The 13146-nt window shown below is 30.7% G+C and overlaps 1 protein-coding gene across 1 annotated transcript in view; it reads left to right on the top strand.

The window, feature by feature from the left end:
- The window catches only part of LOC115888530, a 239032-nt gene that overhangs the window by 100634 nt on the left and 125252 nt on the right, over positions 1–13146 (top strand). Inside the window, 1 exon segment of the mRNA XM_030908278.1 lies at positions 525–3542. Coding sequence (XP_030764138.1) covers positions 525–3542 — 3018 coding nt within the window.

The raw sequence follows: 13146 nt of genomic DNA, 5'->3' as shown, positions 1-13146 counted from the left end.
TTAAGAAATCTTCAAGCCCAATGAAGTTTACACCATTTAAGCTGATTTAAATCATACTTAAGTATAGATGATTTATTTTAATAAACATTGTTTATTAAAATAAATCAGCCATACTTAAATGGTAGGAATAACTTTTGAAGGAGTAGGTTTATCAAAAAATTGTAAGAGACCTTTTTGTAGAGCGTTCAATTCATTACAAGAATATCTGATTGTCATGGCTGCGAGAGAACAAGATCAAGAGAAAAAAAATATTTGCAAAAAGTATGAGGCATCTTGGTGGCGCACATTTGCCCCAATTTAACCATGTTCGTATCTATTACGGTTTTCAAGATACCAATGCTCGTACCTCGAATTTGAAACACACTGTATACATTTACATACAACATAGATTTAGGTAAGCGACTATGAGTGTGCATTTTGAGTGACTATTTTAATGTGCAGAAGTATTTTTGGCTTGTATCTTTTTTCTCTTAATATTACATTTTTATTCAGTGAATGTTATATTTACAATTAATTTCTTTTAGGTACAAGGACATCTCAGCTATTTGACATCCACTGTGTCCGAATTTGAAGAGAAAGAAAAACAGAAATCCGTTCTCAGAGACTGGATTGAGACACAGAAGGGCATTGTAAAAGAGTGGAAGAGTCGCCCAATCAAATTGCGTGCGGATGCTGCCAAACAGGAACTGAACAACATGAACGAACTTCTAGCTACAATTGGGCAACGCAGGAATTACCTTACTACTGATCTCTCCGGGCCTAGTGGACCTGATGTTGAACTGAACTCTCTGTTGGATAGTTTAGAAAAAGAATTACTATCTGTAATCGCTGACAAGCAAGATAAGCAGGGCATTCTTGACCAATACAAGCAACAACTTCAGGCAATCAACAATTGGTTTGACACTCTCAACAAACGTATCGATGCAGTTGATAAAGGATCTGGTTTGAATTGTCAACAAAAACAAAATGCTATTAGCAATATACAGACAGAATTCGATGAGGAAGGTACAAAGAAGTTAACTGATTTTAAACTGTTAGCATCAAAAGTCACCGATATACTCAACAACCTCGATTCTCAACAGATCGAAGAACAAATAAAATCAGTTGATAGACGTTATAATGATATCGTAAAGAAACTTCAAAGAAAGAACCAAGTTCTAGAGATGACTAGAAAAGGTATTGATGACACTCAAAATGAAATTGACGAAGCCCGAAGTTGGGTAAAAGAAAAACTAAACAATCTGCAGAATCCCAGACCTTTGAATTTAGAAAGCGCTAAAGTAGACGAAAGATTGAACGCTTTAAAAGATCTTTTGAAAGACGCTGAAAATAAACTTATTCTAAAAGACACTATATCCAAGAGAATTAATAATTTGTCCAATGAATTGGAACTCTCTGAACATGCTCAGTTGGAAAGCTCTTTGAAGAATTTGGGAGGTGAACAACAAGTGTTGGTGGAAAAAATTAAACAAGAAATTGACAGACTTACAGCTGCAGCTAACGCACGAAGAGACTTTGAAAATAATTTGTCTAAAGCAAAGGCATGGTTGAAGAACAAAAACGCCGAAGTTAGTAAACTCAGTGGCTACCTTCCTCTCCAAGCCAATCAGGTAGAAAAGGAAATCGCACAGCACAAAGTATACGATCAGCAAATTAAAGAATTTAACGAAGGAAATCTCAACGAGCTTCTCCAACTTGGAAACACCATTCTCAAAGATTGCGATGCAACAGATCGCGAACGCCTTCAGCATCTTATCGATGAAGTTAAAGACGAATACAACGTCCTAACCCAGGAATCTAAACACAAACTGGACGCACTAACCGACTTACTTCAAGGCCGTAAACAATTTGAAAGTGATATTGACAAGTGCGTGAACTGGTTAAAAGAGGCCGAAGTTGCAACATCTACGGATATTAGAATAACTAGTTTGGAAGTGCTCGAGGAACAGTTAGCCAAATACGAAAAACTCGTAGAGGATTCTAAACGAGTGGAAGATGATATTGGAAAGATTTCAGAACAAGCTAAAGCTATATTGCCAACTATCAGCGAATCTGATAAAATTACGCTTAAAGAAACTTTGAATAACTTGAAAGATCGTCACAGCAGAATCGATTCTGTGATTAAAGAAAGAACGGCAGATTTGAAACGAAACATTCAGCAAATTAAAGATGCTCAAGCTCGTCTAGCTGAAAGTATAGCGTTTGTGAAGGAAGTTCAGAACCAGTTACACGATCTAAACAAACCTATTGGTGCTAGAGTCGAAGATGTTCAAAACGTACTCTCTGCTTACGAGAGGATTCTGAAAGATGTTAAAGCGGATAGATCCAAGCTGGGAAACGTTACTGGAGCTAACGCTACTGAACTACAAAGTGTGTTAAATATGCAAGACGAACTGATTAAATCTATTGAAGACCAGATAGCTAAATTGAAACAGCTTTTACTTTTGAGAGAACAGTATCTGGCTCTTATTACGGAAATAATGACCTTTATAACTAAATATACTGAAATCGTAAGAGATATCGAAAAGTCTGGAGGAACTATTGAAGAAAAGATTAAGAAATATGACGATATTATAATAAAAATACAGGAATGCGAGGCATTACATGCTGCAGCCACCGATAAAGGTCTTCAAATTGCACAGGATTGTACTGTACAAGACAGAAATGAGATAACCGAGCAGTTACAATCTCTAAAACAGTCTTTAAATAATTTGAGAAAGGCTGTTGAGAAACAAAGACAAGAACATGAAAATACTGCTGCAGAATATAAGAAACTAGCTGCCGAATTGGAGGATATCCTTGACTGGTTGCATACAAATGAAAGCACAATAAAATCCAGACCTTTATTGAACAGAGATGTTGAGAGTGTGCTGAAAGAAATTCAGAAACACGACGAACTAGCTGCTAATGTGGATTTGAAATTGGAGAAGCTAAGAAAAATAAAGGAAGAAGTTAAAAACGATGAGAACTTACCAGGATCACTTCAGGAACAACTTTCTGAAGCCACTTCTTTGATCAACTCCCTCCCGAGAGAGTTAGACGAACAATCAAAATACCTTGAGGATAATAAGAGATGGAGAGATGAATATAACGCCTTAAAAGAAAAACTATATAACTGGGTTAAAGAGGCTCAAATTCGCTTGGATGTTCACAAAGACGGAATTGACTTTGAAAACATCCTCACTGATTTGGAAGAGCACAAAATCTTCTTCAGCACAGAACCCGCAATGAAAGAACTTGTCTCGCATTCACTACAACAAGCAGCTGACAAAATATGGCCCAGTCTCACGCCTTACGAACAAGAAGAGCTGAGCAGAGAGCAACAGCATCACACTCAAGTTTTGAAGAACACATTGAATTCGGCCAAGTCTCAGAAGGTATCTCTGGAGCAGAACGCGGAGTTGTGGAAGAAGTATTTGCAGAGTTTGGATAAAGTTAAGGCGGTTATCGCTAGGACAAAATTCACTGATGAACCAGTGTCTAATTTGGCAGGTCTTCAGTTCAACATCCAGAAAATCAACCATGCCTTGAGTGACATACAGGTAAGTTTTTTTTATATTTATGTTGGTAAAATTTTATAGAGAGTGATCTTTGAAAGTGATAAATACCATATAATTTAGTAATTCGATCGTCGATATACAGAGTGTCCCAGTACTCCGTGGACATAGAACTACTACGTATTTTTGGAATTAAAATAAGTTTATTGGATATAATTTACCTCTTTACAAAAGTGCTTCGTTTTTCCGTTAGGGGGCATCAAACTTTAAAAAAGTAAACACGTTATTTCAAATATTTTAAGAACCGTTATTCCGATTTATATTTTGCTAAGTGCTTTGACCTTTGACTTTTACAGAAATCAAGAAAAAGTACGGGAAGGGCTAAAACTACCCCACTCCTACATAAATTTTAGTAAAATATTTTATAAATAAATAAATAAATAACGCTTTATTGTACAAAAAGCCAAAATAGCTTCATCGACAAAGCATTTACAAAACAAACAAAGTTATAAAATATTAAATACTAGACTTTTAACCAGTGTGTGAGATGATCAAAATTTTAAAATTCAAAATTGTTCATGATTAAATATCAACAAAAAAGTCGTTTACCGCATATATACCGCTCTCCAGTAAGTATGATTTCAGAGCTTTGCGAAATGCGGGAAAGAATGAAAGTGATTTGATATTCAAAGGCAGATGATTGTACATTTTTTTTGCCATTGTACAGTATTGAGCCTTTAACTAGTTCTAAACTCGGGGTTGGCAGATAAAGATCGTGCTCTGGCATTCCTAAGTGGATAGTTGTGAGATGGCCTTTCGGGAATAGCAGATATGTGCTTGCGGATGAAGCAAACGCGTTCAAAAATGAATAAAGAAGGAAGAGTCAGTATTTTGAAATTTTTAAAGAAATTCTGGCAGTGAGTTCTACTGTTCAGTCCCAATAAATATCGAACTGCTCTCTTTTGAAGTTTGAAAATACGATCAAATTTTGTTGCGCAGCATGTACCCCGGAATGAAAGGGCATAACGAAGATGTGACTCAAAAAGACCATAATAGACTATTCTAGAGATTGATAAGTTAAGTTCCTTAGAAACTGATCTTAGCGCAAAACAGGCAGCGCTTAGTTTCTTTGATAAAGCTTCGATGTACAAGTCCCATTTTAATTTGACTAAAGTCTGGAAAAATTTAGATTGCTGAGAAACAGTGACAAAAATACTTTTTTAACAGTCCCCGTAGACAATTGCATTGCTATAAATAATGAACAGCAACAATATAGGTATATTATATCTTCAGGTCATTTAGTTAATGTTGCTTTGTAATTGTTTACTATTCAAAACTAAAAAATAGGAACAACTAAAAATTTTATTGGAATATTAATATAGTTCAATGTTTGTTTACTTTAATGGGTGTTTTGAAGGTCACATTCTATTTTCATTTGTGCAAAATTACGTATATTATTTGTTATTTTATGCGATCTTGTATTTATTATTTTTAGAAAGTCGTAATCGTCGATATCGATTCTATATTTACATTAAATTTTTCGCAATATTTTTCATGCTAAATTAATAAACAAATATTGATTTCTGATATTGATTTTAATGTTTAAATTTAAAAATGATTTCTGCACTTCAAGTAGCGATAGTTTTGCATATTTTAAGTAATCGCGAATTACAAAGACTCTATTTTTAAACAAACACCACACTTTACATATGTATAAATGTGTTGTTTAAATACTGTTTCTTAAATATTTTTGGACCAGACGCCACTGATCAACTATAATTTCGCAAAAAGAGGCATTTGTCAATATTTTTAAATAAATAACTTCGTAGTAGAACTCCAAATTGATAAAAATTAAATGAAAATGCCACAGTGTGTTTTAATTCATAAATAATAATTTTTTCATACTTAATTTTTCATACCCTGCATACAATGTGTTTACGATGAGTGGAAAATTAAATTAGTTAATACTAGCCTTATAAATGTCCTGAAATTTTATCTTATGCTTAATGTTACCTACATGTGTCATTTAAAAAAAAAGTTCAATAAGAGAATCAGTTGAAATGACTGAGAGAACTTGTTAATTCATTTTATTAACAATAATTAATGAGTAATTACTTGGATATGTATGTTAAAAATAAATGTTAGGTGACATATAAAACATTTATTATTCGAAATCTAGAATTATGTGCAATTAATAATGTAAATATTTATTAATAGTAACTAACATTAAATATATTTTTTATATATAAATAGGTAACTAGATTATTACATGACCTATCATTAATGACTCGCAGCCATTATCCCAAAAATAGCTCAAGGTCTTACATTAATTTTACACATTTTTTCATTGTAATCGTTTCAAGTTTCATGTTTTTTCTACGTTTGGACAGGCCTCGTATTTTTGATTTTTTTTTTTCAGAAAATAAAGCATACGAGAATATGGGAATTCTGTTAAAATTATTAAGTTAATTAGATAATTAGTAATTATCTTATTTTACAATAATTTTATTTCATTGATTCTTTTATTAATTTTCGTTATGTTCCTGTTTTCTGTTTCTAAAACTATTTGTTGTTTTTTAATTTTTTTTAGTATTTTTCTGTTTTTTTTTGTTATTCTCTATTTCATAAAACGTAGTTATCCGTTAATGTTTAATATATTAATATATTTTATTCGAAGACATAATACGCTTTGTATGATAAAAATCATGAAGATGTTACTCTATCGCCTGGGCTCAAAGACAGTCAATACGTATATCTATGGTCAATATGCATCATGGTCCGTTATCTAAAATATTCTTTTAATTATAATTATATTTATTGTTTCTGCTGTATTACTATTTAGTAAATACATTTTACAAGCAACTAAATATAATGTTATACCGTATGATCGAGAAAAAACGGCGTCAGCGATGGCTATGGAATGAAGATCGCTGTCATTTTAAATGTAAATTTATATGGGAAATGTCATTGATGTTCATTTCCCAGCCAACTGGACGCCGTTTTTTTTCGATCATACGGTATATAAACTGCGAAAAAAAAACCTTTTAAATAGCTTTAGTTAAATTCGACTCTGTTTTTACTCTTATTTTGATTGAAAATTTATCTTATTTTGATTGAAAAATTCAATCTTCACTCCTTAACTGCTTCTTATGTTATATTGGAAAAAGTGGCATCTAAAGAACTATAATAGTAGAAATGTTACCATATTTTACCAAATACTCGTAAAAAAGGACAATTAATTGAATTCAAAATAAAATAAACAAATATTTATTTTTTATTTTCGTTGTTATTCAACTTTTGCATTGATCTAGTAAACGTTGTGTACTTGTTACTTGTTCTTGAAACTTAAGGCCAATGCTATGTAAATGCCTAATAAAATACTTCCATAATAGTATATTGAAATTGTTGTACAACAATTGATTATTTCTAAAGAAACTAAAGATGGAGAAATTATATTTAACTAAAAAATTGTAAAACAAAATTTTCTTTGTCAAGCATTATTTAACTTTACAAAAATTATTGTTTATTTTATGTCTCACATTCTGTAGATTTACTAAATAATAAATATACATCAATACAAAGATTTTGTTCCAAAGGTTATTTTTACCATGTACATATTTATTATTTTTTTAGTCAAATACAAATCTAAATAAAAATACTAGTCAAACTACATATTTTCTCATGACAGCAAAAAAATCTAAGTATTTTTAGGACTTTAAAATGTTTTTTGTAAAATTATACATCTGTTCTTTCTTTTCGCATATACAATATTTCTTGCGTACTTTTTTAGCATTTTGTCTTGTTTTTTATTTTTTGTTTATTCAAAATTTATTTTTATTTTCTAATTCTTAATTTATTTATATAAATATGAAAGTAAAAACATATTAAAACAATTTAACGAATTTGTACATTGCTTTCGTTTTATTTTGTCCCACTTTTAAATGACTATAACTTTTTTATTTTTGGAGATAGAACATTTATTAAAAAAACAAATTCTATGGTTCTTATTCAAGTTTTACAGCTTATTAGCAAAAATGTCATATGCTGTCAAATGTCATAGATATTTGTATAAAGGGGTGTTTAGACCCTCAGATAATTTGCGCAAATTGACTTAATAAAATAAACCGTAAAATGTAAACAGAAATCGTTAGTTTCTGCAGTTCAAAAATTTGGCTTGAGTAAAATCTGTCTTGTCTTGATTTCTAACTGAGGTTAGCGCAGATATATACAGGGTGTTTCAAAACAAATGCGAAAAACTTCAAGGGGTGATTCCTTGATCAAAATAAAGGGTAGTTTGCTTTATAAACGTTGGGTCAAAAGTCAATCATTAGGGAGATATCGCGGTACAAAGATGGCGGAAAAATAATGTTTTTATTTTTTGTCTTGAAAACGAACAGCGATAGACTAATGAAATTTTATAGAAGCATTCCTGTTATGAAAACACACTTTCTGGTAATTTTCTCACTTTTTTAAAATGAGTGGAAGGGATTGAAATAAACTACCCCTCTCATTCTTGTTAACGAAATTTTAAAAAAAATCTTATCAAACACATGTAAAAAAATTAATTTGGATAGTTTAGTTTCTTTAGAAACTTTTTTATCTCTTGTTTTTTTTTTTATAAAACTCACCGATTTGAAATTAAAAAATAAAATGTAAAGCATTACATGTCCGGACAAAAAAACATTTTTAGATAAAGAATATAGTGGGCTGCTGCAATTTTTTTAGGAAAAAATCTAGTCGGCCACTGTCACTTTTTAGGAGGTTTCTAATATTATTTTATTTTACATTACTCTACTGCAATACGTTATTATCTTACGATCAATTAATTTTATTCCGAAGCCTTTTTATAATCTATTTAATTGCGTAAAAAAAGAAGAAGTTTTAATGTAATGTTTTATATTTAATTTTTTTAATTTCAAAGCGGTGAGTTTTATCAAAAAAACACAAGAGATAAAAAAGTTTCTAAGTAAAATGAACTATCCAAATTAATTTTTTTGCATGTGTTTGATAAGATTTTTTTTTAAATTTCGTTAACAACAATGATAGGGGTAGTTTATTTCAACCCCTTCCACTCATTTTAAAAAAGTGAAAACATAACCAGAAAGTGTGTTTTCATAACAGTAATGCTTCCATAAAATTTCATTAGTCTATCTCTTTTCGTTTTCAAGATAAAAAATAAAAACATAATTTTGCCGCCATCTTTGTACCGCGATATCTCCCTAATGGTTGACTTTTGACCCTACGTTTATGAACCAAACTAGCCTTTATTTTGAACAAGGAATCACCCCCTGAAGTTTTTCGCATTTGCTTTGAAACACCCTGTTATATACTATAGTACCACGCTTTCAGATAATTTTGACATTATTATTATTATTTTGACATTGTGCTTATGTCTATTAGATTATTTGAATAAAAATCGTCAGAAAAATCGCACCAACTAACTGAATGTGCAACCGAAAGATAGGTTTGCGCAAATTTTGTACAAAATGGCTTTTGTAAAGTATATTTTTTTAAATGGAACACCCTGTGTATTAGAAGTTGTATTAGATAGCACATTTCTTTCTGATTGTAAAAATATATCACACATGCCCTTTTTTATAATTAGTTCTACATAAATTTGAGATATATAAACGTGTAAATATACCGGGTACGTCTCGAAAGTGGCTCACCAATTATTCAATGGTTTTTGGTCACTTCCTGTTTCACCGAAAATGACTACAACTTGTGATATTTAAATAGCACCCTCGATATATGAAAGAAATTACACTCTGATATATTAAATCACACTGATATATGATAGAAAATGACACTCTGCTTTTCTTTCACATTTTCGCTTAAAAAATCGTATTTTAAATTCCAATCTAGAGTGCCATGGCTGTGTTAAATACACTAATTTTTAATCAAGAAGTCTTGGAAAATAGATTTCATTGTCTAATGTTTCTCGTGTCTTGCTCTGGCTGATTAAAAGATGTCCAAATTGTATTTTTAATCATATCTCAATTTTTTCAAATTGAACCAGGGTGAAAAGGATTTTTTACGAATAATTTGATACCAGACACTTGGTATTTTGAGCCAAACCAAACCATATGCGAAAATGTCAAAAGTTGACATACGACATGTCATTCATAGTGTCATTTTCTATCGAGTAAAATAACAAAATACCGGGGGTGCCATTTAAAAATCAAAAGTTTTAGTCATTTCTGGTGAATCAGGAAGTGACCGAAAACAATTGAATACGTCAATTAATCCTAATTTATGTAATATATACTAGGGTCGTTTTTTTTCGTAATATATACTAGGGTCGTCTATCTCGTTTTTTTATCTGAAAAAATATAGTTATAGGGGTTTATTTTATTAACGAAGTTATAGGGGTGAACCACTTTTGAGATGCACCTGGTACATTCTTAAATTCAGAAACAAATGCTCCCAATACACAGGGTTTTATATTTAAAAAAAAGTAGTTTATATCAATTAGTGCGTCATTTAACTGATATAACCAAAAACCCTTTAATGTGCTTTTTAATGAGCTATCTAACAAAAAATAATAAAGTTAGGTCTTGTTATAAGTGGAATGAAATAAAATGCATTGATGAAATGCTACATTTGAAAAAGTGATTACTTTTAGAACTCCCCCCGGTAAACTATATTAAAATTTTAACGATTGGACACCGGCCAAGCGTCAAAAAAAATCCGTCTACGGTCCTTCGAACGCGATGACCGGTTTCAAGCACCGGCCGGCAATACTACTGCTGGAAAGGTCGGTACTTTCGCCAATCCCGGCCTATAGGCAACCTAAAATATAAAAGGTGAACAGCCAAGGCGCTGATGTCATCCTATTTTAAGCGACTGATATCACAGAATTACCTCATATTCGTGGAACCACCGTATGCAATCGGCCCGACGTTTCGCGCGGTGGTACCCACCAAGGACGAGCAGTACCGAATAATTGTTTTTCGCTTTTTCGTCAGTTTGCGTTTAAGCGTGACATTAGCACGATTATCCTTACGGGTACTGTTAAATTCGTACACTTTTCAGTGTTTACACTGTTTACCAAGTGTTTTGTTTGTGTTTAACGCACCGCGTTTATTTGTGTAGATAAATTAGAGAGATTTTTAGGTTACATTACTTTTTTTGGTAGAAATATGCGGAAAATTGAGAGAAATGCCGGTTACTGTGGATAAGAATAGGAAAAAATCCGCTGAAAAAGACATTGTAAGTGCAGAAAGTGGACTTCCTGTATGTTGATTTCATGGATTTAAACTTAAATACCGATTTTAAGGATTAAAAAAATGTTGCGCATAATGTTGATGCAACTACCGGCAAAAGTTGTGTATCAGAGCGAAAATATAAACAATCGGTTCCTTTACATACCGGTCACCATAACAGACACACCCATTTTTATTTGTTGCTTTTTTGTTTATTAATAAATTAAGAATCTACCCCTTAATCTATAATATATTATGATCTATAAACATATTTAATTTTAAATTAATCTGGAAAAGACAATTGAAAAATGTTATCATTTGATGTTTGATTATGTTGTAATATTAAGAAAAATGTCTAATTTGTTTATTTAACTGTCAGTACTTATCTTTAACGTATAATATCGGTTGCATTGTCGTATATCTTGAGATAACCAAACTATTTTAGGTTTTAGAAAATCAATATTATTGATATCATGATTTTTTTTCAAACTGTTTTACTAACGAGTAACTGATAAACTATTTTATATACAGAGTGAGTCTTAAATAAATGTAAATATTTTAGGGGTGGTGTATTTCGATCGCAGAAACACGTCTATGATTTTTTTTTCGCAAAAAATATGTAGAAAATCGTGTATTTTCTTTTAAATTTTCCTGTATATTTTAGAAAACTTCTTAGGACTGCCTGTTCACTGCAAATTTTCCCACGGTAAAATTTCTTAATCTCTGATATTACTATAGGTTACGGCACTAGAAGGGATGCAAATACAGAAAAAATCCGGTGGCTTTCAAATTTTTTTAGAAATAAATCATTTTTTTAATTTTCAAACTTGAATAACTCGGTTATTTTGGACTTATTTGAAAAACGTTAAAGAGAAAATCTGTTTCTTTTACCGAGATCTACCAGCCCTGAAAATATCTGTACTTATTTAAGACTCATCCTGTATATAATTTTTTTAAAAATAAATATCACTGATATAATGATTTTTTTTGTATTATTAAGTTATTTATATTTTTTTTTCAATAATTATTAATATAATGACCCTTTTTCATGTTTCTTTAATATTATTTGAATCCTGCAAAATAGTTTGTATTTCAGGATTAAATTCTATAACTAACCTAGGTACCTCTTTTTCTATGAAGTAAACTTCTAAATATACACTGAAAATTCCAAAATGATGATTAAAAAGTCTTATTGTTTGATGTTTGATGGTGTTGAAAGATTTAAAAAAAATATTATCGATATTTGTTATTAACGTTGTAATAACGATTATAGTGGCAATATTATACAGGGTGAGTCTTAAATAAGTGCAAATATTTTCAGAGCTGGTAGATCTCGATAGAAGATACATTTTTTCTCTTTACCGTTTTTGAAATAAGTCCAAAATAACCGAGTAATAACTCGGTTATTTTTTGGAAAATTTCCAAAAAAAATATTTTTAGAACTAAATTTAGAATTAAATTTTGAGAACCACCATCTTTTCTGGGGTTTCATTCTTGTTTTTTAACTAAAAATTTCCAAAAATTTTTTTAAAAAAAATCCAAATTTTCCAGTTTTTTTTCGCGAAAAAACTCATCATCGTGTTACTGGGGTCAAAATATACTACCCCTAAAACTATTTGCACTAATTGAATACTCACCCTGTATAAGTCCGAATTTTGTCCGGATTTCATAGCTAACTCCAAAAATTTTTATGGAAAACTTGAATTTATTGAAAAAATCCTAGATGTTTCGCACTGAAAATAAAAATAAAAGTTCTTTTTAGTAAGCTAGTACTGCGCAGAATCACACTGCGTAGATGCACATGCATTATTTGTAGATGTAAACGTATGATTGCCCCTTTGATTACTCTTAATATGATATTTTTAAAATAATACAAAACACAAACGTTGGTGTAGAATAAAATAGTTTAATATTAATAATAATATTAAAAACTTATCGTTATTTGAGATTGAAATATCAAAAACACAAATACGAATATACTAAACTTATCTTTCGTTTTCCCTATTCCAAAACTGGTAATAAACAGATGCAGAGAAATAGTTAAAAAGTAAAATAATAGGAGTTATGTATTATATTTCATTTGATTTGTCTGACCACGTGCCGTACATCTAATTAACAATTTAAAATAGAATTTCTTAATAGAATTAATCATCGCTAAATAGCTCGACGGATTTCCTGCTGCGAAATGTTGGTATTAAGACAAGGTCAGTCGTTGACATTGCCTGAGATAATAATTATAAAATTTCTATTATATAAATATCTTAAAAACATCTTCGATTTCTTTCAATATTACTTACTTACTTAACAATTTTTGGAATACTAACAAAATGGACACCAAACCAAACCTTCATTGAAATTTAGTTTTATAATACTATACAGGGTGCTACAAATTCGAGGTACGAGCATTGATATCTCTGAAACCGTAACAGATACGAAGATGGTTA

Source organism: Sitophilus oryzae, unplaced genomic scaffold (assembly GCF_002938485.1).
Source record: "Sitophilus oryzae breed Bouriz unplaced genomic scaffold, Soryzae_2.0 scaffold_801_pilon_pilon, whole genome shotgun sequence".
Classification (NCBI taxonomy): Eukaryota; Metazoa; Arthropoda; class Insecta; order Coleoptera; family Curculionidae; genus Sitophilus; species Sitophilus oryzae.
The sequence above is the reverse complement of the archived record's forward strand: the minus strand, read 5'-3'. Positions and strand labels throughout refer to the sequence as shown.